This window comes from Taudactylus pleione, unplaced genomic scaffold, assembly GCF_031769625.1.
Source record: "Taudactylus pleione unplaced genomic scaffold, aTauple2 ptg000314l, whole genome shotgun sequence".
In the NCBI taxonomy this organism is placed as follows: Eukaryota; Metazoa; Chordata; class Amphibia; order Anura; family Myobatrachidae; genus Taudactylus; species Taudactylus pleione.
The window spans coordinates 11,849,058-11,876,396 of record NW_028284715.1 but is presented as its reverse complement, the minus strand read 5'-3'; the positions used below and the strand labels follow the sequence as shown (position 1 = coordinate 11,876,396).

The following is a 27,339-nucleotide window of genomic DNA, read 5'->3' as shown; positions in this document are numbered from 1 at the left end:
GAATGCTGGTAACAGAATAGCGAGGGAAAACCATGGGCGTTCCTAGATGGTAACTGGGAGGAGGCCTGAAGAGAGAACACAAATTAACCGTATAGTGGGTGTGTTTGTGAAGCTGCTGCATTCTCAGACGCAGAGCCACAGAGGCTGGAGACCCTGCACCTGCCATAGGGCTAGTACAAGTGCCCACAGTGGATCATCCACAACGAGTCCTGAAAGTGGGCGTCTCAGGGCTTGCACATTCCTGCGCACGTTAGTACACCAGGGGAGGGGCCAAAACTAGCATTTGCATATTACCACCGCCACGGCTCTGCAGCGACTTCCTGCACCTCTGAGTTAGGCCCTATGGCTCCACCGATCTCTCGGTCTGTGATCACTATGCTGAACAATATTAAACGTCAGCGTTGCGTGACTGACTCCATTTTCATGTTGTTTTTCCCTTTGGAATTTCATAAGCAAAACAGACCAAAATAGTTTCTATATTTAAAAAGAAAAAAAAAGTTTTAATTCTTTTCCTATTTGATATACACTGTCTTGAAGAAATACCTCGAGTCCTACAGTATTTTCCAAATTTAATTTAAATAAGTATAAAAAAAAAAAAAAAACACTTTTCAAAAGCTGAGTTTCGTCATATATTTAGTTTGGCTCAGCAGTGCATGTGAAAGTCAGTTACAAATATATATTTTGCCTTTACATCATCTAAGGCAACAAAATGCACATATTGTTTCGTACTGATTGGAGGGCGATGTCCCTCTGCGCTCTTTGTGTTCTCCAGCGTTCCATATCATCAGTGTTCCGGAGATTCCATTGTTCGTCATTTACAGCGTCACTGCCAAGAGGAGACTCTGGAAGCTGCCAGTACAGCTCCCTCCACTAGCCATTGGCATGTAATGTGCAGTGTAACAACATTTCTCCGAGACGCAGGCTCACCCCACTTGCTTTGTCATCCGTCTGAGCACAAAGCACCGAAACACACATGTTGAAGTAGTGGTTTTGGCAAACTTGCAACCTGTCAGCAAAATAGACAACATATTTATCTCCGAGAACAAAAACTGCACACCCGGCGTTTGCCAAGACACTGTCATATTTCAGACCAGTTTATAAAAAACAAGTTTTACCTGAATTCCCCCAAATGGCGTGATAGAGACACTTTTACATTATAGAGAATAGTGAGCTCAGTTGTCTTATATATGTAGTTAATGTTCCTAATATTGTGTAATATTTGGATATTTGCTGACTCTTAATAATTTCAATGGCAATGTCTGTGCATTCTTCCTACTCTTAGAAATTCTTCTTTTTCTGCCTTCAATGTGAAGAAAAAATATATGTATCTTCTGTGGCAACTTGCCATATAATTGTCTATTGGCTTCATTAACTCCATCGAAGGGGTCAATCTAATTGCCTGCGAAGGGTGCAAGTTGCCGTTGCCACAGCATTAAAATGCTGGTAACAGCACCACCTCTCGCACCCCACGTGGCCCGCTCAAAGCCAGACTTCTCTCATTTTTGCACTCAGCCCTATGGGGCTGCAAACAGTTTTGAGGGAGTTCAGGCTGCCATAAGGTGTGACTTTGCCACGCTAACTCGCACCCGCAGTGTATTCACGGATACTTAGATTGACCCCTAAGACCAGATTCAGATGTTTGCACATACACACATCCTCAAATCGCTTCGATTAGCCCTGGACTTTGTGACTCAGCCGCGCCAAAACACTACTCCTAAGTGCCTAGTACAGTATAAGCAAACTAGTAGCACAACGAAGGGAAAGTGCACAGTCTAGGGTAGACAGGCAAAAGACAGGTCCAACACGAGTAACCCGCGCCATGCATCGTTAGGCTTATTCTACGACTTTATACCAATTTTGCAACAAGAAAGAACCCTAAGTAGCTAGTACACTATGGGCCTAATTCAGATTTGTACACTGATGCTACCGCAGCTGCAATTTTATTTTTCAGCTGAGGATGTGCAAAATGTTGCTAATGGAACAGTCGCCAGGGCTTGTACTATGATGCCCACCGGAGCCCTCGCAGCTTTCCGCAACTGCGTACACATAAACAACACCGGACGCAGATTATGCCAACATCATCTTCCTGAGTGAGTCTATGGTCACTCAGAATAGCCGCCGTGAGACGCTGGAGCCATGTTTTTTGTATACAGGATCGCAGACGCAGGGTGTGACACCCCCCCGAAACAGCCTAGATACTTCTGCGTTTTTAGCCAATATGTTAATCAGGCTCTATATGTGTACTAAGGCTCAAGAAAAAATAGGAGGCAGGGAATTGGTAAACAATGCGTAACGCGAGGCATCTCGTCCCATATGGCGCAAAAAGGATAGATGTATGAGGACAAGTCTGTACCACACAAATGTTAGATCTGTGGAAGGGGGATCCACTTGAGGTAAATAAAGGAGATTTTGGGGAGAGATATGTTACTCAAATATTGTAGTCCAGGTGAAGTGTTATTCAATGCGTCAAAACATTAGCGTTGTCCCCAGAAACGTTTATGTAGAACTATGTAACATTATCAGAAACCTTCATAACTAGACAAGTTCCTATAAGGTTTGTCTTATTTATCGTTTTTCCTGTTTTGCTTTTTTTTTTTTACTTAGTAATGGAACAGCTGGCTGATTTATATGAGCGTAGATTAGCAGTCTACAGATTACAGATCTCTGGCAATCCCTGTAAAACAAGGGTATTCAACATGCGGCCCTTCAGCTACTGGGGAACTACTCATCCCAGCATGTACTGCCACATGCCAGGATGTGTAGTTCCACAGCAACTGGAGAGCCACATGTTGAATAAACCCTGCTGTATGATGGCATGTGCTTGTGTAGGCAAAGGTGTCTATTTTGTGTGCATCGTTATTTTGTTAATTCAAAGAGGGATTGTGATACTGTGTGTTAGTGCTGGTGCTGTGTGTTAGTCCTAGTGTTGTGTGTTCTGGTGCTGTGTAGTGCTGGTGCTGTGTGTTAGTCCTAGTGTTGTGTGTTCTGGTGCTGTGTAGTGCTGGTGCTGTGTGTTAGTCCTGGTGTGTGTTCTGGTGCTGTGCGTTAGTGCTAGTACTGTATGTTAGTCCTGGTGTTGTGTGTTAGTGCTGACGCTGTGCGCTGGTGCTGTGTATTAGTGCTGGTGCTGTGTATTAGTGCTGGTGCTGTCTTTTAGTGCTGGTGCTGTGTTTTAGTGCCAGTGCTGTGTATTAGTGCTGGTGTTAGTGCTGGTACTGTGAGTTAGTGCTGTGTGTATTAGTGCTGGTGCTGTGTATTAGTCCTGGTGTTGTGTATTAGTGCTGGTGCTGTGTATTAGTGCTGGTGTTAGTGCTGGTGCTGTGTGTTAGTGCTGGTGCTGTATATTAGTGCTGGTGCTGTGTATTAGTGCTGGTGTTAGTGCTGGTGCTGTATATTAGTGCTGGTGCTGTATATTAGTGCTGGTGCTATGTGTTATTGCTGGTGTGTATTAGTGCTGGTGCTGTGTATTAGTCCTGGTGTTGTGTATTAGTGCTGGTGTTAGTGCTGGTGCTGTGTGTTAGTGCTGGTGTTGTATATTAGTGCTGGTGTATATTAGTGCTGGTGCTGTGTGTTAGTGCTGGTGCTGTATATTAGTGCTGGTGCTGTGTATTAGTGCTGGTGCTGTGTGTTAGTGCTGGTGCTGTGTGTTAGTGCTGGTGCTGTGTGTTAGTGCTGGTGCTGTGTGTTATTGCTGGTGCTGTGTATTAGTCCTGGTGTTGTGTGTTATTGCTGGTGTTGTGTATTAGTGCTGGTGCTGTGTGTTAGTGCTGGTGCTGTGTGTTAGTGCTGGTGCTGTGTGTTAGTGCTGGTGCTGTATATTAATGCTGGTTCTGTGTGTTAGTGCCGGTGCTGTGTGTTATTGCTGGTGTTGTGTATTAGTGCTGGTGCTGTGTGTTAGTGCTGGTGCTGTGTATTAGTCCTGGTGTTGTGTATTAGTGCTGGTGTTAGTGCTGGTGTTGTATATTAGTGCTAGTGCTGGTGTTGTGTTTTAGTGCTGGTGCTGTGTGTTAGTGCTGGTGTTGCATTATGTTGGAGTGATGTATTTGCGCGTACAGTATGAGTTCATTCGGTAATTTAGTCTGCATAATTTTGTTGATTCCTTACAGCCAGCAAAGTCCATAAAGCCCAGTGCCATGCGTGATGTGTTATAAACTTCTCTTTGCATATTTTCCAGTTACATTTGTTTATAGCCAGTAAGGAAATCCGCTAGCACAGAGACATAATGTAATTCTATTCAGGTGTAAACACCTTACTCTCCACAATGAATAAAGTGAAAATCGATATTGAAATCCTTTGTCAAGACAGATACTCTATAAAATTTAATTCATTCTCCCTGTGTTAGCTCACAATGGGTTACTATCAAGTACCCTAAAGGAACATGATAGGACAAAATAATCTCAGCGATACAGTTCAGAGTTGAAGTAATAACATAAATGTTTACCTTGACCTCTGGATAATATACATTATATATCCCATTTGTCACCTCCTTGCCTTTGATATGCTTTAACTATACATGAGAATATGAATATGTTTTAAACATTGTATCTTGTTTTATATACTGTACTAGAAGTCATGTAAGCATTCTAATAGCCTATGCTATATACTGTGCTATATTGAAGTACCTGAAACAAGTAGCGTTGTGTTGTTGTTTTCTTTGTATTTTTTTTTTTTAATGTCTTCTACACTACTTTTGTTCTATGTAAGAGCGTTCTTTATTATCGCACCTATGCTCAGGTTTAGGCATGAAATGCATCATGGGAAAGATTGTGAGATAACAGTATATTCAATGCTCTGTATGTATACGTATGTACAGCAAGTGGTCCAGGCTCTCTCTGTTGCCTGTCTTGGGTTGTTATGCTACTTGTTATGACTTTGATTTATGTTACTTGTACTGTGTGTGTTAATCATGTCAGATACGGGATATTTACTGTGAATTACTCTGCTAAATAATATACCCAAAACAATTTAAGTTTTTATGCTGCCCAGTACACGATATGCCCTATTCCTTTGCTGCATTACAAAGGGTTTCAGCAAAAATGTTAAACCCTACATTATGCCTTGTGCTCATCAAGGGACTAATAGTGGAATTGATCTCTGCACTTTAGCTGCGGTATAACGATGTGCAAGGCATTCAATTTAAAACTAGCTGAAATACCCGGCGTTGCCCGGGTTTAAATCTTCAAGTTATTAAGTTAGGCATCCCAGACCAATTGCCACCCCTCAGATGTTTTCATCCAAATCCATCCAGTGGAAGGCCAGAACAGGCTCCCCGGGTCAAAGATCTGCCAGAGTACACCAATGGGAGGCTCGAACGGGACCTCAATTCTCTAGTATGTCTTCTAGGACCCATTGTTACCACTCTGAAGTTTTCGTCCAAATCCATCCAGTGGAAGGATCAGAACAGGTTTTCCGGGTCAAAGTTCTGCCCAGCGTACACCAATGGGAGGTCCGACTGGGACCCTAACCCCCCTAAAACCTGGCCTAGATCCAACTGGACCACCTTGCATTGGTTTCGTCCCAATCGGTGCAGGGGTGTCCGAATGCATAAACCGGAGAGACAAACAAACAGACTAATGAAGTTTATATTTAAGATACCCCCAGGAATCGGGGGTGGTACAAACTGTTGATGATCATTCAGAATGTCCATATGGAAGTGAGGTGGACATGTCAAATATCCATATACACAATATCGCCATTGACATATTTGCATTGCGAATGTAGACAGTTGGCCACCATGCAGATTTGAGTTGGTGAGGTGAGTATGCCCAATCCTAACCCTAAGGATAGCCCTAACCCTCAAATTGCGAATAAAATCATCTGTTAACATTCTGTTGTCAACATTCACAACGTCAGCATTCTATCATGTCAGCGTTCTTTGGGCAGGAATACACTGTAAAAGTGGATGTGGTAATGAAGTATGTGGCTCCAGATATAATTGTTATCCCAATTAATAAACAGAAAACAGGAAAAAAAGAAGTCTTTAGCAGAATGCACCATACATGGGTATGCAGTCGGGAAGCCGGCTTCCCGACTGTCATATCCCGGCAAGGATCTAAAGACAGGCGTCGATATGCCAACGCCTGTCATTAGACATACGCCGGGAGCCCGACGCCCGGCAGCCGTGGGGGGGAGGGTTAGGTTTCCCGAGGGGGACTTAGGGTTAGGCACCCCCCGGGAGGTTAGGTTTAGGCTAGGGGAGGGGGGGTTAGTGTTAGGTACCCCCGGGGGGGACTTTGGGTTTGGCACCCCCACGGGTTTAGGCGGTGGGGAAGGGGGTGTTAAGTTTAGGCTCTGGGGGGGAAGATTAGGGTTAGGCACCCCTAAGGGAGGGTTAGGGTTAGGGGGTAGAAATAGGTTAGTATTTACTTACCTTTGACGATTGGGATTTCCTCCTCTGCCGGGATGCCGCTGTCGGGATTCCAATCGCTGGGCATGGGTCTGGTGGTAAATCATACCGATTCCCCATACATGCTATGTATAAATACAACTGTCTAATTGTAGGTATCCCATAAATTGGTTTTTGAAATAACCTCTATGCTTCCCAAGTGTCTACTTGTGCTGTGTGAAAGTACGGTTTGCTTATTACTCACTATGGTTGTTGTAGTAATGATTGTACACAGAACACGTCTACTCACGTTGCCTGTGAATGGCATATATATAAAACATGTAAAGCACAAAAGACGTCAACTCATTTGAAAGCATATTCGCAGGCATGTTCAAAGAGAGCTTCAGCCAAAATACTTCTGGCTCCACTTGTTATGAAATGCTGATCTTATTGGCGAGTGGAAATCTGTTTCAGCCAGTGACAGCTTTGGCAGGTCTTGAAGACGGCAGCGCGTAGCCAGTAACCTATGGGGGTCAGCAGCAGAGCTGGCAATACACCTATCACAGTGTTAGTTTGGTATGCCAGCACGGGCTCCTGGAAGGAAAACAAGGCGCCTCTAGTCTCAGAAGTGTCTTTTTTTAGTTAAAATAAAGTTAAATAAATATATAAATATTATAGGTTGCTGCACATAGACATATCTAGACATAGTTAATTTTAACATCTGCATTTCAGCAGAAAAAAATTACACAAAAGTCTCTTAAACTCCAACTACCAACCCATCTCTCTCCTCCCTTTTGCCTCCAAACTCCTTGAGTGTATTGTTTACAACCACCTTTCTTTCCTCCCACTCCCTGCTCGACCCATTTCAGTCTGGCTTCTTTTCTCTTCATTCCACTGAAACTGCCCTCACAAAAGTTAGCAACGGCCTCCTTCCTGACAAATCTAATTGCCACTACTCTCTGCTCATTCTCCTTTGACGTCTCTACTGCTTTTGAGACTGTGGACCACCCTCTCCTCATGCAAATCCTTCACTCGGTCTGTGTGATACTGCCCTCTCCTGGCTCTCCTCATTCCTCTCTGACCGTTCCTTCTCTGTCTCCTCTCATGACCATGACTCCACTTCCCTCCCACTTCCACTAACGGTAGGTGTTCTCCATGACTCTGTTCTTGGACCTCCCCTATCCTCTCTCTATACATGTTCTTCAGGTGAGATCATCAGCTCTTTTGTCCACCAATATCATCTCTATGCTGATGATTTTCAGATCTATCTTTCCTCCCCTGACCTCTCCCCCTCTCTCCTCACTCCTATCTCCTTCTCCCTCTCTGCTATCTCCTCCTGGTTATCCCAGCGCTGTCTTAAACTCCTGCATAACTTGACTTCCCTCAATTGCATTATCTTTTCACTGCACAACCATCTCCTCTATCCCCCAAGTGCGCTGTCTTGGAGTTATCCTTGACACCTCACTCTCCTTCCAACCACACATTCAGCACATCTCACAGTCCTACCATTTCCATCTCAAACATTTTTTCCAGGATTTTTATCCTTTCTCACCCTGGATGCCACTAAGACCATCATCCACTCACTGTTCATCTCCAGATTGGACTACTGTAACATCCTCCTATCTGGCCTCCCTGACTTCCACCTCTCTCCACTCCAATCTGTTCTTAATATTGTTGCTCGGCTCATCTTCCTGTCCAAATGTTCTACATCTGCATCTCCTCTCCTACAAGCCCTCCACTGGCTCCCCTTCAGAACCCGAGGTTCAAGGTTTTTACACTCACTTACAAAGCCCTCACCAAATCCTCTTTCAGTTACATCTCAGACCTCATCTCCCTTCACACTCTCCTGCCCACCCACTCGCTCAACAAATGCCTGCTGCCTCTCCTGCCAACAGATTTTAACTCTGCTGCTCCATACCTCTGGAACTCTCTCCCTATCAGACTCTCCACCTCTCTACTAATCTTCAAACAGGCTCTTAAGACTCACTACTTAATCAAAGCCTTCCAGCTTTCATCCAACCCACTGATCCATGCTCCTTCCTCACTGTCTACCCCATCTGTGTCACCCCTGTCTGTCCCTCCCCTACAGAATGTAAGCTTTCACAAGCAGGGCCCTCTTCCCTCAAGTGCTGCTTCTTCCCTTACTCATGCTATCATCTTCTCTTAACTCCCCACAAGGGCACCTAACACTTCGTTGCTTACGCCCTGCTGATTATTAGAGTTTTATAATCGCTAATGCTGCAGTGTTTATAAACCATGTCCAGAGCCTCTGACCTGGGATATTGCTGGGCAAACCCGGGTGCGGGTTTGGTGTGAAAGGGTCGATCCGGATTGTGTGTCTCAGGATCTCGACCCTGGTCGCGGGCAGGGTTATTCCCGGGACCGACCCGGATAAGGTGCAGTCTGAAACAAGGGGCCTGGGTTATTCGACCCGTGTCTAGTTTAAAAACTGCTGATTGGCTGTGGATGCAGAGGCCCACCTCAAGGGAGTGACGTGCAGGGCAGACACTGGTGCAGTGTAAAGGGGACCACCTGGGAATAACCCAGGTCCAACGTGCAGTGAGAAAGGAATCTGAGCTGCTGTCACACGGCTTGAAACCATGTACATTGACGCGATTCGGAGCCGTGATTTTGATTGTATATTCTTCTGCTGTAGCATTATTTACCTTATTGTGCTCTATAGAACCTTTTTACCTCCTTATCTCTAATTTATCTAGAGCTGTTTAATATGTACGGAGAGTGATGGGGCTCATCCAGGGAAGTATGTAGAGGGCGGAGCGGTTACATTGTGGTTGGTTAGCTGTGATAGGCTATTATACATATAAAGATAGAGGAGGGTTATTATAAACAAATATCTGGTTGCTCAATAGACTAGGGCCATGCAGGGGTGTTGTCAGCATTCAGTATATTTTAATGTAAAATTATCATTTTTTTTTAAATATCCTACACTCCCTTGTTTGTCTGAAGCAGTTTGGTGAAGTGCTTCGTTTTCCCCACTATGGGCTATATTCAATTAGCCTCGAAGCAGTGCCTGGGACTACTTAATTGCACCCACAGGCTGCACTTTATGCAGATTTCTTTTTTCCCTCCTCCTGAGGCTCGAACAAAGATCTGCTGTCTGCCGTTATTGTGGCTGCTGTGAAGGTGTTAAAGCATAGCTCCTGACACTTATCCCGGAATCTATGGGTTAACGTGCGTTCGCTGCGCAAGGAAAAGGGATTGTAATTGAAAAGCTTCGGGCATAAAAGTCTGAGTCTAGAAGCCCTTTTCCGCCCTACATTCGTTTCTTCTACAGACAGATTTTTAAAAATGAAGAAATGGTAACTAGTTAAAAAGAACTAGAAAGGCTTGCAGTACAATATTGGTCAGCCAATATTTTTTTGTTGGTCTTCAATGAGTAGTATTATTGTATTAAGCTCTACTACAAAATGCGGCTCTATCTAACCTAGTAATTATACTATTCCGGGCCTGACGAGAAAGATTCCGAGAAAAAAAAAAAAAAATTGTTATACAACCTGCCGGTATGGGAAATACAGCGCTGCACAAGGTTAAATGCACAAAAAGGGACCAACAAACTGAAAGGAGCTGAAATTTTAATTCCAAAATCAAAAAAATGCACACTGTACATAATGTAGGAGAGCAGGACATTTACAGAAATCTAAAGGTTTGTTTGTTTGTTTGTTTTTACCAATCAGCGGAGTGCAATTCTTCTGGCACATTGGCCCAGGTGGTTTTTACCAATCAGCGGAGAGCAATTCTTCTGGCACATTGACCCAGGTTCTTTTTACCAATCAGCGGAGAGCAATTCTTCTGGCACATTGACCCAGGTTCTTTTTACTAATCAGCGGTGAGCAATTCTTCTGGCACATCGGCCCAGGTTCTTTTTCACTTTTTACAAACAAGAAAAAATCCAAGTTTATATTTAATTTTAGGTTCCTCTCCGTTATTCATGTTTATTATTTTTTCTCCACGGAATCCATCACCCCATGCCTTAAATAGCAGATGTACTACATTTGGTTTGAAAAAATGAGGGGGGGGGTTTGGTACCGCCCAGAACCATATATTATTACGGCATTAATTTACAACCAACCATATTTCATTTTATATTTAGAGATTGTGACATAACATGTTGTTGGTGGTGCTCCCAAAATATAACATGTACAAAAAACAAAGAGCCAAGAAGGGCTAATTGTTGGGGCACTCTGAAGAGTGCCCCAACAACTAGCCCTTCTTGGCTCTTTGTTTTTCGTACTACATTTGGTGGCAATCAGAGCTACAGACAGCTCCAAATAGGGAAACTACAGACCCACCACCATCGTAGATTAGCAGCAGCACGGAGGTTGGGGGGTTCCACAAGAAGAACATCCACAATTCAATAAACAATAATACAATAAGGCAAGGATTGTCCCTAAGGTGAAATCATCCTCTGTGTTCTCTAGCATTGCCTTGGATTATTAAAATGATAACTATGCTGTTATATAGCCACTGCTTAGAAGTACATCTATAAATAGCGAGATACAACTGGTGACCTACATTACTGAAGGTATTTGTACCTGGAACGCCATAGGCTTTATTACACAAAGTAAGTTTGCGTTCACTACAAATCTGGCATGTTGTGAGATTCTGAAGAGAGCTTGTCAGGCTCTCAATATGGGAATCATTATGAAATATCTCCCAGCGCATTCCCTCAGCCTTGCATGAGTTTACAAAAGATTAATATTTTGTAGGAAGCCAGGGCTGGCGAGCGCCCAGAATTTAATCAAGATTTGTTGAATGAAAATATTTGCGTTGGCATTGTCAGGGAGAAGCTGTGCATCTCCCACCTTCATGTACAGAGGCCTCTCGCTGCACTTGTGTCATTATAGGATCACCTGTTGAACATCATCAGTGGAAATTTCACACATGTAGCCTTGATATTTTCCTGCACGTATCAAATCTGCGTGGGAAAATAAAAAGCTGGTTTTAGCATACCTTCTGGTGTCATGTTCTAAAATACATACTTGGAAGGGAAGCTTAAAAGGGGGGGGTGAAGAGTAGACCTAGAATATCCACAAACTAGAAAAGAGGCAACTAAAGTGTTACAGTTACTTAGAGATATAGGAATAATTAGCACCATTTTCTATGCAGGAATTAAACACTAATTGCAACTTTAACAGTGATCCGTGGTGAGTAGCAACACACCTCAGGGAAAATGTTCCTCTGACCTGCCAATATGATAACACAGAGCCATAACAGGGCTTAAATGCACCCTGTGCCGGCCCGCCCCCAAAGCGGAAGACATCAGGTCGTTGCACAGAAGGAGCGCGGCCGACTGCATCGGTAAGTGCAGCACTGACTTGGAGCTTCCTGAGGGCTCTCCGACCTCCTGCACAGGCTGCTGGGTGTCTGTCTGGAAATTCTAAAGGATGCGCTGTCCCAGCAGTGATCCTGGCTGCAGTGTGACGTTCAAGGCACCCTGCTAATCAGAAGCAAGGGCCATGGGACCGCAGCATCGGTCACACACCGCTAGTTAAGGCCCTACGATCACAGCCAGGCTCTCTTTGGACATGGTGAATTTAAAGATACAGATGACCACGGTTGGATCAGCCTCTCTGAAGCCTATGGACACATAAGGGCTGATACAGAATTTAATGCAATTTCGTTTTTCAGACGTACCATGTGTGTTTTCACCGTGTGTATGTTCCAGAACCGAGCGGGCTTAACTTTCGGTGATGCTGAGTCTAAGGCATCTTTTTTGCATCTCCTCTTGCAACTGATTGGGGCGTAACTGGGTGGTAAATGGGGTATTCACACACAGACAAAGTTCAGCAAGATTATGTCAACAGAATTGCGGAAATACACTTGTTTTCCGACACCAAGGATAGAGGTCGGTGCAAATGTCCATGGATAATAATGACCGATTTGAAAGCGAGCATACAGATAGGGGTATTCTAGCTACGTCAGCCCTATATTGTCTCCTGTTCTAACCACTAACGTAGCCAGTGAATTTGGAGAAATAGATGCCCCAGGCAAAGGTATTTCAAAATCCATTGAAAACACTATTATTTTCATCCAGACTACATCAATAATTACACCTGATATTACAATAATACCCCTATACTTGCTCTAACAGTAAAAAGTAACACAGCCAGATCTCAGTGAACAAAGCATAGCAGTGAATGCCATACTATACAACACAGATATTTTTTGTGACTACTGTACAATACAAAGCTATTTTTTTGACCACCACACAATACAGATGTCCTGCTACATCTTTGCTCCATACGCCATGTATTTTGTCCTGCTAGACGTGCTGTGCCATGGCGTATTGAGTCACATCGTAATGTACTGAATCGCAGAAAAAGCCAGAGAGTGTAATGCAACTTTCTGTCCACCAGATGTCGCTTTTCCTAAACTGCAGTGCGCATCAGTAAAAAAAAAGACAATGTGATGTATGTAGTACCGCCCGCTGATTGGCTGACTGAACCTGTCAGTAGGTACGCTATAGTTGTCATGGATCGACAGCTGTAATTTAGTGTGTAATAAAGGATTAAATCATTCGGTGTGTGAGGCCCGAATACACTTTTGAAAAACAATTTATAAATGTGTTCTGCCATCATTATTACAGTATGTTATGCTAGCTACAGGTATCAGCAAGATAACACCGCACTTTAGAAAAGTCAGTGCCAGTCCGTGTCCTGCAGTGATGTGCGCCACTCACACAGTGATAACATGCCTTAGAAATGAAGAGTTGGGTTTGAAGGGCACTGTAAGAATCAATACACATATACATGACCTTCCCCTTTAGAAATTGATATGGGCATCTGCTTTATTGTATTGCTGTAGACTAATTGCAAATATTAGTGTAATAATGCAAATAAATTGCATTTAGCCACATTGCAATTGCAATAGTGTGAGACGTTCAGATACATTCAGCCTATCACGAGCAGCTGCTGATTGCAATTTGCTCCAGGGATTAGCAGCCACAAGTTATCCTAATGGATGGATTTTTCTTGTGGTCGGGTTGGGACATTGGTTGTGCTTACATGTCCCCTCTAACCCCAGTTATGCCTGCCCCAAGCACAAGTCTGCACAAGCACAGGATGCGCACATTGCGGGAAACGGCGCATATTGTTGCATTTGTGTCCAACTCGACATGAGCCCTAAAGTATCTTTAGCTTGCTCCTAGACAGCATTATACAGATGTATATACAACAATGTGACATATGTATTTGATTCACATTTGTGGACTGTACAGTTTCCAAAGATAAATGAATATGGCCATAAATCCAACACACAATATTATTTGATATTACCTACTCATTCCATGACGGCCGAATGATTTCAGAGGGTGAAATATTCCCCTGACTCATTGTCTAATATTTTCATATTTTATCCATCACGGAATGTTTCTATTTTCCATTTAGAAATTATTTTCTTTTATCTATGGGATAAGAGAGTCTGATATATCTTTGTAATATGATTTACTCTATATCGTATTTAACTACTTTGAGATCCCCACCACCACCAATGCACAATTCCATGATTTGTGGCAGCAAGAGATGGGGCCATTATTACATGATTCGCAGCGAAACGCGCTGTCACGTCATGGTCACTTCACTGGGGAGTGGGTTGGATTCGAGAGTTTGGTCTACTCTTCTGGGAGAATAGGGAAACTCCACAAATTTGGGAGTCTCCCAGACATTCCAGGAGAATAGGCCGGCTTGTTGTAGATCCTCTGCAGTGGAAGACATAAAGCCAATTTATCAAAGGGGGTAGAAGCCATTTTGCTGGACATAGCTTCCCTATGACTTTGCACGGGGAAGCCTATTTAACAAGAATTGTGGCAATAATTCTATTATCACCATTTTAAGATGACCCGTAACAGAGTAAAATGATTACATTTATTGTTTTATTCTTTGAATAAAGTATATTTATGTTTATGTTGAAAAGTGTTTACATTACTATCGATTTTTTTAATTTTTTTTTTAACATACGTGAACTTGTTAACCTGCTTTTTTTTTCTCTATTAGTGGGCTATTGGTGTTTCCAGGATGCTTTTGACTGTTGAAAATAGATTTTTAATGTTCTCTGTGAGTAATTTGAAATGGACTTTCTAACTTGTTTTTACTTGTTTTAGGTTTTTGTTTTAAAAAAAAAAAAAATAGGTTTCCATGAAAAATGCACAATAATAATATACTAATAAATAAGATGTTCCTCGATCGCATACTGGCCTATACTCTGACATAAAGGGTAATTTTCAAAGTGGATCCACAATCTGTTGGCAGTGTAACGTCAAATGTTTGCAGGCTGCACATCTAAATTTAATGTATGAATTCGATATTTGTACAACAAGGTGGCTGCAGTTATTTAGAGAGGAGGGGGCCCATGTTCATTCCCCGTCCGGGGCCCCCTCCTCTCTCCCCGGCGGCCGGCAGCAGATTGACGCATCTGATCACAACATCAGTAGACTCTGGGCACTAGAGTGTGTCCAGAGTCTACTGCGCATGCTCAGATAGCCGGAAAGATGGCGCGCCCGCCATTTTTCCAGCGCTTTTTTCACTGCGCATACGCAGAACGTCAGAAAAATGCCTGCGGCAGCCACTTTCCAGCATTTTGGGCAGGGCTGAGAGACGGGACCTCGGAGAGGTAAGTATTAGATAATATGGGTGCAGGGTGTGCGGTGCCGACCTCCAATGGACCTGTGCACCCATTATAGATATTCTCCTGGGCTTGAGTAAATATCGTGACTGTTGGTGATAGGTCTTCAGCCGGACAACTTTTTTGTATCTTATTTTTTTTTGCCGAGATTGTGTGTGTTAGTCGCAATGGGATGTACTAGGATGCACCAGGAGACTGCACTGATTAATTTGATAAGCAACACTTGTATATCTGCGTGCGGCTGTGTCTGTACACAAAGCACAGCGGATATTGGCGTGAAAAAATCCGCGGCAGCTGCATTGTAGCAATTTTGTATACTGATTAAGAGATTCAGTTGTACTCAGATATACACATGCTGCATAACAAAATAATAAGCGCAGTGTTCTGGTGCGTCCAAGTTGCATTGCATCCCGAGTTACTAGCAAAATGGGACCTGGAGCACCGAAAAGGGGCTGTTTGGCGCGTCTAAAGCAATGATGTATGCGGACAAATCTGTGCATAATAAATGATGAAAAATAAACACAATTGTTAAAAAGGAGGAGGAATATATAATATGTGATGATAGTTGTTTCCGGATTCACCCCTAAAGTTTGAAAGTAGTACCCTTTTCTGATGTACCTTCAGACTTGTGATGATGACAAAGTACTGTATGCAGTGCCACATTGTAAAATTGCCCAGTTTATAGTCTTGTAGTATATACTTGTTCAGTATTCATTGAAGCTTCATTACGGTTGGTTAGTGTTTTAAACCTATGGTGCTCTGATTTAAAATACGTGATAGTATTTCCAGTCGCTGCTCCGTTCACATTTACGGTTTGGCGCGCGTCCTTGTGAACAGATATTTAAATATCTTTCCTGTTTTTGAGACTCTTGACAAAATGTAACGTCTCATCTGATCACATAACTAAGGTGACATCGCAGCACACAGTGAAACAGAATAGTGGTGCCATTTCTTTTGGCATCCCCCTGGAAAATACGGTCTCTCTGCTGTTGCAAAAAATCAATTGCTGTTGTAGCAATATTCAGTGGGAGCAGACCCTAATCTAGAACAGTTTGTATATAATCATCTAGTGTAATATAATTAGTGTCAGTGGGATGGAACGTTATTCCAAAATAATAACCGCCTGCTTTAAAAATAAACTATGTTACTATATCTAAATATTTACTCCACAAGAGGCTCCAGTTGCTATGGAACAGCTGGACAGTTTAGCCCTGCTATAGTAGTGCTAGTCACTTACATTGCTGCTCTGGTGTTATGCTGTGCTACATTATATAGGCGATGTATTGGTTGTATCTGGTTTTTTTACACATTAAGAAGTGGAGTAGACTTTCTTGTTCTCGTCATGGAAGAATGATTAAGATTTAATATCAGGAGGCAATGGCTATTAACTATCGATGATTAGCCACTGTTGGACGATGATTTTGCTGTCGATGGCGGATATCCGATGTCTCTCTGATATCAATGGAAGAGATCCTGTAGTGATGCAACAGAGTGATTTATTTTTCTGGGTGGACAGTGCTCAGCTTTGCCCCAGATGTGTGCTGTTTAGCCCTGCCCTCCTTCCCTTATTGGCTCGCTGCATTCACATATCCCACAGTAGTAATGCCCATACGTGGTTGAAGCCATCAAAGATGGCACTATCAGTGGTGAACCATTATATGGCCATCCCTAATATCAGGAGTGCTGAGGGGTGAGGAGTGTCCTGGCATTTTCGAGATGGTGCAACCAAAAGACAAAAAGACAGAGTTACTACATTCCATTTAAAGGGGACCCCTGTAGTCACCAACATTTCCTAGTATCAGGACACAGTAGATCTCCCGGCGGCACTGATTATTATACCACTCTGATATGTATGTTTGGTATGCAAATCTTGTATATTCCTTCTTTGATGGCCACTATTATGGGTCTGTTGTACTTCTCTTTCTAGATATATACCCTATATTCCCTCAACTGATAAGATGATATAGCATCATTCACCCATTGCTAAAAAAACATTCTTGTAAATGTGGTATAAACTGCAATGAATCTTAAGATATTTATGCATCAGTCCAAGGCATTGCCCATGAAAAGAAAAGCTGGGTTAATATCAAATTCATTAGCACAGACTCATCAAGCGGTTTAGTGACATCGGATTTCTAGTGAAAAAGACACTTGGCGCAAGCGAAGTCACATTGGAATCGGCGCGACTGCGACAATAGTGTATGAGGACACATCTGTCCCAATAATGGCAATGCCACAATAACACCCACTTGCCGGTTAATGACACATTGAAAATTGTTTTCATTCTGCACATTTAAAATGGCAAAAAATGGTCAGTGCCAGTGATCTCCAGAGAGGGTACTAGGAAACCTCTCATTCATTTTTGGCATTCCGAGTGTAGCACATTTAGCATTCAATTATGTATTGCGGGTTGGGTATGGGATGCCGACGTTCAGGATCGCATCGGTCAAAATCCCGACACCGGCATCCTGAAAGGTTTAGGATACCGACACATGTCGGCAGGTATCTTAACCCTCCCCCTCTCCCTACCCCTAACCCTCCCTCCCCGGTGCCTAAACTTAAGCTCCCCAAAGTGCCTAAACCTAACCTCCCCCTCCCCGCACCCTAAACCTAACCCTCCCCCTAGTGCCTGCCCATAAACCCTAATGCTAACCCTCCCCGCACCCTAAACCTAACCTGCCCCTCCCCGCACCCTAAACCAAACCCTCCCCCCTTAGTGCCTAATGCTAACCCTCCCCGGTGCCTAAACTTAAACTGCCCCTCCCAGCACCCTAAACCTAACCCTACCCCTAGTGCCTGGCCATAAACCCTAACGCTAACCCTCCCCGTACCCTAAACCTAACCCTCCCCCCTTAGTGCCTAATCCTAACGCTAACCCTCCCCGCACCCTAAACCTAACCTGCCCCTCCCCGCACCCTAAACCTAACCCTCCCCTTTTAGTGCCTAATGCTAGCCCTCCGCCTAACTTCGCTACTGTGGGATGCCAGCGCCGGATTCTGATATCGGTATTCTCAGCGCCGAGATCCTATGTGCCGGATATTGACCGGATCCTATGTACTGTTGATTCCTCATTTGAAAATAAAATCATTCTTATTTATTAAAGTGTGCTACCTCGAGTAAGCCTCATCTCTTCCAAAAGAAGAAATATAAAATTTACTTTTGGAACTCAAGAGTTGGCTTGGCCGTGAGATGGTTTACCAGTCCTTTATTTATGCTTTAAGAAAATAAATTAGTATGTGTTGAGATATCCAATGACTTCTGTGTCTACAGCTTTCTATGCAGTACTGGATACAGTATATTACCTACTGGTACGTTCATATTTGCAAAATACAATCATGTATCGCAACCTACAGTTACCTGGAGGTAATCATTCTGATAACGGTACATTTATGTCTGTTTTTTTTTTTTTGTCAGAACAGAGCCAATATTTCATTTTAATTCACTTTCTTTCCCTTTGTTTTAGGTGCAGTGTTTCTGGCGAGTGTGCAGGGTTTAGCACTGAATGTAGACCTATTGTTGTACGCATGGCTCTTGTACCATCCGCAGCGAAAAGGTGACAGACAGCCTCAACAGGTAACAGCCTGCAGCATTGTCTGCTCCATTCCTCATCCCAGCTGTGAATCATTGCTGTAGCATGTCTAGCAAGGCATGGGTTTAAGCCTTTGACCAAAGCTATGTTAAACACCTAATTTAGCTTACTCATAGCATTGTAAAGAAATCTGGCTACAAAATTATTTTGGCATTTTCAATGTCCAGCTCAACACTTATAATGTATCTCCAAAAATGAGTTAATGATACTAGACGTTGGCAGAAGAACAAAAATTGTAAAATTCTGCTTTCCCTGTTGTGTAGGGTGTTAAAAGAATTGTCTGTTGAGTAGATGATACAGTACACTAGTTTTCACATGTTCCCGATAATCCTCCTTGTTACGGTTTTATTTCATGTTCTCACTCCTTCTGTGATGAGGTGTGTAGAATATACTGTATATATATTCTGGTCAGACACTTTCTACAGCCATGTTCCCCAAATTAAGCTGTGGGGTCTATAATAGGGGTAATTCCACTACATTTGAATGTATAGTCTGTATTTTTTTAATGGATAAACTCATCTTTGTTGTGGTTTCCCTGTAGTGCAATGAGTATATAAAGGAATATAATTAATGTTGGCTGGAAATCCCTGCATTATATTAAAAATACATTATATGTATTTACATTAAGATTCACAGAGTTACTCACAATGTATGGGACATCAATGTCTGCGTTAATAGACTATGGGCCTGATTCAGACCCACTCGCGAGCGGCTGTCCGCTCGCAAGTGGGTCGATGTTATGCACTGAGCATGCGCACGACGGAGGGAGCTCCGTCGTGCGCATGCGCCAGACGCGACGAGCGAAGGAAAGTCCTTCGCTCGTTGTGTCCGATCAAAGGGGGCGTGCTGTCAATGTTGATTGACAGCACGCCCCCTTTGGTGGGCGTGCCGGGGGCGTGCCTCCCTGACGGGGGCGTTCCCACGGGAACGCCTCCCGTCAGAAGCCGGCCCACTGACATCACTAGTGATGTCAGTGGGAGTGATTTTGGCTCTGATAGAGCCAAAATCACTCCGGAGCTTGCGGTTGAAAACCTCAACCGCAGGCTCCGGCTCGCAATTTCGATGGTCGCAATGGTCTCGACCATCGCGGCCATCACAAAGCACGCTCGTATAGCCTGTGGGTGGTGACCCACAGCTATACGAGCGTCCAGGAGGACGCTCCATGAAAATGGAGCCCGGCCCTCATTCAGAGCGTGCGCTCTGCTCAGAGCGTACGGCTCTGAATGAGGGCCTATGAAGGCTCCTGTAAGTCGAATATAAATACTGCCATGATTTTCCTACTTTTGGCTGTGGTTTGAAAAAGTCAGTACATTGTAGGAACATAAGCCATTATAAAGAGGCATGTTCTAATCTTATTAGATGATGGTTATACAATGAAGAGAGCCATTTGATTGCATTTTTCAAGGCAAAGCCCTATCCAGTGACTCCTATAAACACTGTAGCCCACTCTGTTGACTGGTATATATAATGCAGAGCCCTATCTCTTGACTTTTATATAAAGCAGGGTCCCAACTGTTGAACGGTATATAATGCATAGACCCATCTGTTAACTGGTAAATAATGCATAGACCCATCTGTTGATTGGTATGTAATGCGGAGACCCATCTTTTAACTGGTATATAATGCGGAGACCCCGTCTGTTGACTGGTACGTAATGCGTAGACCCATCTTTTAACTGGTATCTAATGCAGAACTACATCTGTTGACTGGTATATAGTGCAGAGCCCCATCTGTTGACTGGTACATATAATGCGGAGACCCATCTCTTGACTGGTATATAATGCAGCCCCAATTGTTGACTGGTATATATAATGCGGAGACCCATCTCTTGACTGGTATATAATGCAGCCCCAATTGTTGACTGGTATATAATGCAGCCCCAATTGTTGACTGGTATATAATGCAGAGCCCCATTTGTTGACTTGTATGTAATGCGGAGACCCATCTTTTAACTTGTATCTAATGAGGAGACCCATGTTTTGACTACCATCTAATGTAGAGTCCCATCTTACTAGTATTTCTATCTGTCGACTACTGTTCAATGCAGAACCCCATCTGTTGACCAGTATTACAAAACCACTCTTCTATAATGTAAGACTGTATGTGCTATTCTTACCTCTCTGCTTCTACCAGCAGTCTCTTTGGTGAACTTTTACCTCCTTATGGTTATCAGCTGAACATCTAATATTGAATTAACACTTATATTTGGTGCTTTCCCTTCAGCTGCCAGAGCTCTCTCATCTGTAGTGTTATGTATCCCAACTGACTTCTTGAGTTGAAGGAAGGAAAGACTCACAGTGCTGGCTGCTTACCTTATGCCACTTTCCTGAATGCCTTTTATTATTTATTTTTTGTTTGTTTATTTAGACGTCCTATAAAATCTTATTATTTCCTAATGCAATTTTCGTATGAATATTGTAAAATGTTTTTATGCTATAGAATATATGCCTGCAAGTCAGTCAACCTGTCCTCACCCTGTTACATGATTGGTCAGTCTAAGTTTCTCGGGGCATGAAAGTATCCTGGGCACTGTCTTTCTCAGCAAGGACCTCCTGTCTGGAGTGACAACATAAAACCTGAGGGATGGGGTACAAAAGGTCGTCATTGACTACAATGTTGACTTAATAACCATCTTGACATGATAAATGTTGACATTTCAGTCATGTTGACATTTAGACCATGTCGACATTCTGAATATTGAATATACAATGAAAACATACATTAACTTCACTAATACATTCAGAATAAAAGCAGAGGATCCCTTGTTTTATCTCCGAGTCACTCTGTAATGTCACTTTGTGCTTCTTGTCTTGGTGTTGCCTCTAGATCCTAGTATATTGATAGGCTGAACATCGGTTTATCCCACCAACTGATGGCCTCCACCCATTAACTAATTGAACCTAAAAAAATACTTTTTAGACAAACCATGTAACCCACACAACAATCTGAACAGTGACAGATACAAGCATACTACACTGAAACCTCAGTCCAAATTTAACCCAAGTTACCTCAAAGGTCCTTACATCCACACCTTTGAGAAGGCAGTTATGGACGATATTAACAAGATCAATACATCTAGATGTACTGCATGTAATCTAACTAAATCAGAGATGCAAGCACTAAATGACCTAAAAAAAGACACCACATTAATTATTAAACCGGCTGATAAGGGGGGGGGTGGTCATTCTAAACCAGGAGGACTACAAAAAAGAGGCCCTGAGAATCCTAGGGGACACGGATACATATACAAAATTAAAAGGGGACCCCACCACACGCTACCACGAGGAATTAAATCTACTTTTAAAAGAAGGCTTGAGGACAGGGATCCTTAAGAAAGAGGATTATGATTTTTTAAACACACCCCACCCTGTGATCCCTGTGTTCTATTCTCTTCCAAAATTACACAAAGATCCCGTCAACCCACCAGGAAGGCCGATTGTATCTGGGATTAATTCCCTAACCGCACCCTTGTCACAATACATTGATAAATTCCTACAGAATTATGTGAAACAACAGCGATCACATTTAAGGGATACAACACAGGTACTCAATGTACTGCAAGATATAACCTGGTCTGAGGATTTATGGTTAGCCACTAGCGACGTTACGTCGCTATACACGGTCATCAACCACACCCAGGGTTTGGAAAGTATAAAATATTTTTTGGATATGGACACAGAACTAGACCCACAACAAGTGACATTTATCCTACAGGGCATAGAATTCATCATCAGCCATAATTACATGTGGTATGGGGATGAATTCTACCTGCAGCGATGTGGGACAGCCATGGGAACCAAGTTTGCCCCTAGCTACGCGAAACTCTTCATGAGTCACTGGGAGGACAACAACATCTGGTCCCCCAGTGAGCTTGAAGCAAACTTGGTTCTATGGCGACATTATATAGATGATGTACTATTCATCTGGGAAGGTAATAAGACATCACTAGACCAATTCCTGACGTATATTAACGCCAACGATCGGAACTTAATTTTCACTACCAAGTACAGTAAAGAAAAAGTCCAATTTTTGGACTTGGATATCTTTATCCAGGACAATAGGATCCACATTAAAACACATCACAAACAGGTGGATGTGAATAGCTATTTTAGGGCTGATTGCAACCATCACCCTAACTGGTTAAATAGCATCCCCATGAGTCAGTTTACCCGTATAAGGAGAAATTGTTCCAACATGACGGACTTCTTGGAACAAAGTAACGATTTGAAAGATCAATTTAATGCAAAACACTATGACATGGGACGTGTAGAGGAGTCCTATCAAAGATCATTAACTAACCCGAGATCACCACTTCTAAAATACAAGGACAAGACAGTACGGGAGGATCCAAATAAAGTCTATTTTGTTACCAATTACACAGGATCTGCATTTAAAGTGAAAAACATCCTAAAAAAACATTGGGGTTTACTCCATATGGACGATAAACTACACCCGGTGTTATCCACCCAACCGGATGTAGTTTTTCGAAAAGCACCAGACATTGGTAGAAAACTAATAACTAATCACATTAAACCAAATCGAGCAACTTCAAGACAACAAACCCTGGAGGGACGCAATGTAAATGTAGGCTTCTATCATTGCGGCCGGTGTCGGTCATGTGCACAATTAAAATATAGAAGCACTGCACCAACAACAGAGGTTGTATCAAGCAGAACAGGAAATAAATATAAAATAAAGGAAACTATCACTTGTGATAGTTGCCACATTATATATGTATTAAGATGCCCCTGCCAACTTCAATATGTTGGAAGAACCACACGAAATTTGAAAACCAGAATTAACAAACATATTAACAATATAAAAAAAAAAAGTTTCATAGGGCACAGTGTGTCAGACCATTTTAGGACAGTACATGCCTGCAATCCAGAGGGTCTTAGATTCTCTGGATTAGAAAAGGTTGAGCCCAACTGGAGAGGTGGGGTTCACATTACCAGAATTGACAGAGTAGAAAGCCGGTGGATATTCGAATTGCGGACTCTCCAACCGGAAGGTCTAAATATTGACCCATAAGGCTCTAGCTATGGGCTGAGACTCATACCCGCATCGCCAATCATGAGATGTTGCCGCAAAATATGGAGGTTGTACATAACAATTTAAGTTGTTAACACTATTCCTATCATTTTTTGAACAATAAGTATCAGCACCATCAATTGGAAGCCTATTGTAAAAATACACATATCTTAGGTATTATTATAATACATAAGGATCATTATACCCCACCAAAGACCAAGCAACTGAATGTAACCCTTTAAACTTTTGAGGCTCTTTTCCGGTAGGAAGGATAGCAGGATCAACATTTACATCTATTATGGGGCTATACCACAATTTATAAGGTCGGGATTTGATTGGGGAATTTTTTGAATATCTTATATTGAATATCATATTGAATATCCTATTTTCCACCCCGCCTCCGTTTTCTCCCTCCCCCCCCCCCCCCCCCCTCCCCTACGACCGGGAAGGCAATAGATAAAGTATCACATTATTATGTATCCTACATCAATAGATAGACTGATGCATTGTCAATGAGAACTAGCTATGAGGTATATACACATGTATATACACATGTGATTTACAAGGTACATCTATGTGATTAGTTCTAAAGTGTACAGTGTTCGTTCACTGCAAATACGTATCCACAGCAAGATTACACTATTACAAGTCCTACCCAAAATGGCCGCCCTCAGTATAGAGACAGGGGAGACCAATTTTAACTCTCTTACCAACTGGGAGACGTAAGGAACACAGCAATCAGTTTAATATGAGGCAAAATGTCCGCTCTCGCTACAGTGAGCATGCGCAGTCAGTGCGTTATGTACTAGGCCAGGCACACTCCAGTCACGTGACTGACGCACAGCGGAGAGCGCGAACCCGGAAGTGGCTTAATCTTTACCATGTGTGGAGCCAAATGCAGGTATTTAAAGCCAGTTACTGTGCCCTCCAAACCACCTACCCTTGAAAAAGTCCCTACAGGGGACGAAACGCGTTGGGGACAGTACAGCGACCCACCTTTTTAACCTTGAACCTTCACACTACCAGTGAATGTGTATCTTGTTATTTTATATTACCTATTACACCTGTACCACAAGGAGCTATTTGCATGTGGACAGGCAATAAATAACTTTAAATCTCACTCCCTTGAGTCCATGAATAGTGTATATATGGTCCAGCCGGACTGACAGCTACCCCCATACCCACACACACTGGACCGTCGAGCAAGGACTACAGGTGAACCAGCAGAACTGAGGCAGAACCTGGGTAAGTCTTTACCTACATACTATATCTTACATCACTCTTGCCTGCCTGCTCCTGATGCTCCGGTTCTCCCTTTCTTTGCATATGGGTAACGTTTGAGGAGGCGAGCCGGGAGACCGATAATTATACCAGTGGACAAAAGGGAACTGCTTTCATATACCACCTACCATTAATAACTGTACATAGAAAGATCAACGGATTGTATTATAAGAACATACTGCCACAAGTTATTGCTGACCTAGGTGTATTTATTATATAATCTTTTTTGGGACCACACAGTGACTGAACTGATGTTTTAAGTGAACACCCTACCTACAGTCTACACGGTGGTTCACACCTGGACCCTTATATTTCATCCCTCCCCCATTGCCCCCCTCGCCATTTATCTTACATATGCCCATGAACTAGACCTCTTGCTATCATAAATAACATTGGTCAATCCTATCCATAATTCTAATCCAGAGCGCTCGCACTTACCTCTATTTTATCCAGCTCTCTACGAGGTCAGATACCTCATTGTTTCTTTGTGCGTTAGCAGCTAGAATTAGAATCACACTCCTGTAGCGCGGACCACTATTAAAATAAAGTCAACCAAAAGAAGCTAAGACAGCTCTAAGGGAAGCTATGGGCAAAGAGAGAGAGAGTAGAAAGGGCTCTCACTGGTTAGCAGTGTATAACTCTCTTCTCTGCCTTCTCAGGATCACCAAGATCTACTTGAAAGAATTGTTTACACTTTGGGCAATGACCTAAATCTCATACAGTGATAGCCAAGTTTGTATGTAAATGTCATTCCTTCTTTCTGACGTCATGCATTTTCTGCAGATGTCTGTTGGCTTGATGCTTAGCAAAAGCCAGGAACAAAAAAAACCTGAAAGTAATATTGTAAGCATTGAAACTTAATAATTCAGATATCATAATTTTTTTTTTTAACAGGGCGAGTGGCCTAATGCCAGTGCCCACATATCAAGTCTAGTGTATTGCAGATTTCTTCCTACCATAATAGTCAATTGCACATTCCTTATTTACTAAGAATCTCTACCTTTGAGATGTACATATTATAATTAAATATTGCATAACATGTAAATAAGTAGACTGTTGATTTTAGCTGACCCCTTTCTAGGTCAGTAGCTGACCTTAAAAGTCACTTCACTAGTCAATCAAGTAAGTCAATGAGCCATGTTAAAAAAGAAATAAATAAATCCTTGTAGTCAATCAGAATAATAGTTATAGACTGACTCACCTATGTTACACCTCTATTAGGTCTCATTAGGTTTCAAAAGACCTTTCTGATCCATTGCACCCCCCCCCCCCCCGCCACGCACACATGAATATGCCGTCTGCTGGCATAACAATTTGCCCTAAGAACCAGCAGTGCCACCTGTTGATGTAACAGTTCATGTTATTGTGTCCTATACAAATTTCTTTAGACTTGTGTTTTTTTTTTAGTATGCTGCTAGGTGTTTTCACTACTTAATCAATACCATATATTCCAGCAGAAATATGTATGTAGTCCTCACAGCCTGATGAGTGGTTGGGAAGGGCTGTGCGGGTGGGTGACACTCTCTGCCTCAGACAGGGAGGAGGCTCATTGTGTTGCATCTCATTCTGCCTACTGCCTGGTTTCGCCTTCTTGTAACTACCAAGTCCCAGGGCTTTGAATTTTTTATATATTTTTTTACATCACTGTACTGATTAATGCCTACTTGGCTAAAACACAACACATCAAAGGCCACTTACTCACTGGGGCAAAAATAATATTTATTTGCGGTTTGTAAAGAGAGTAACAGCATGTAAAGGGGTAGAGTGATGGCACCTCTTGGTTCCTGTGACCTCGTGCCTCCTCTTGTATTTGCACTCCCAAGTGTTAGTGGATCGGCTGCATATTTTGGGCTGCCTCTTCCATGAACTCAGACGATGTGACCTGTAACCAGTGCTTGCACCTGCCAATAGTGGTGAGGGGGAGTCAATAGAGGTCACCCCATCCGCAATTGCAGCTGCACACTCTGTTTACTAACTGCTCTTTGTTGAAATATTGTGATTTGTTTTTGTTGCAATTGCAAACGCTTGCCGCACATTCCAATTCGGATATATTGTTCCACTGAGAATTTGTTGTTGCATTTTCAATTTTTCTCAAATAGAAACATTTCTTCTCCAGGGTTAGCTTCTGCTGTGTAGATTCATTGTCTGATTGAATGTAATTAAGCTGGACTTTTTAACTATTGTTTATCTTCCAGATCCAGATCTTATTTCCCTGATTTTGCCAGGCACTTGTACCCAAGAAAGAACCTCATGTCCGAAACATGTAACAAGAAGTGTACTAATACAGTTACAGCACCCCCTGTTCTAGTGGGTGGAGTGATGCAGTGCTCTGTGTGTGATCTGTTAGTGAAGAGGGGGCGGAGTGATAGAGCTCTGTATGATTTGTCTTGTCAGATAAAGAGCGGCGGAGTGATACAGTGATCTGTGGGCCTGATTCAGAGGCGCTCGCAATAAGCGAGCGCTCGCTCTGAAT

At 42.7% G+C, this 27,339-nt stretch overlaps 1 protein-coding gene across 6 annotated transcripts in view; it reads left to right on the top strand.

The window, feature by feature from the left end:
• Positions 1-27,339, top strand: part of VPS13B (vacuolar protein sorting 13 homolog B) — a 1,086,122-nt gene that overhangs the window by 450,223 nt on the left and 608,560 nt on the right. For all 6 annotated transcript variants that reach the window (XR_015869381.1, XM_088442693.1, XM_088442694.1 and 3 more), the window contains exon 20: positions 18,429-18,538. Coding sequence is in view for 5 of the 6 variants with exons in the window: in XM_088442693.1 (XP_088298819.1) it covers positions 18,429-18,538 (110 nt within the window). In the remaining variant the exon portion in view is untranslated. The remainder of the gene's footprint in view (positions 1-18,428; positions 18,539-27,339) is intronic.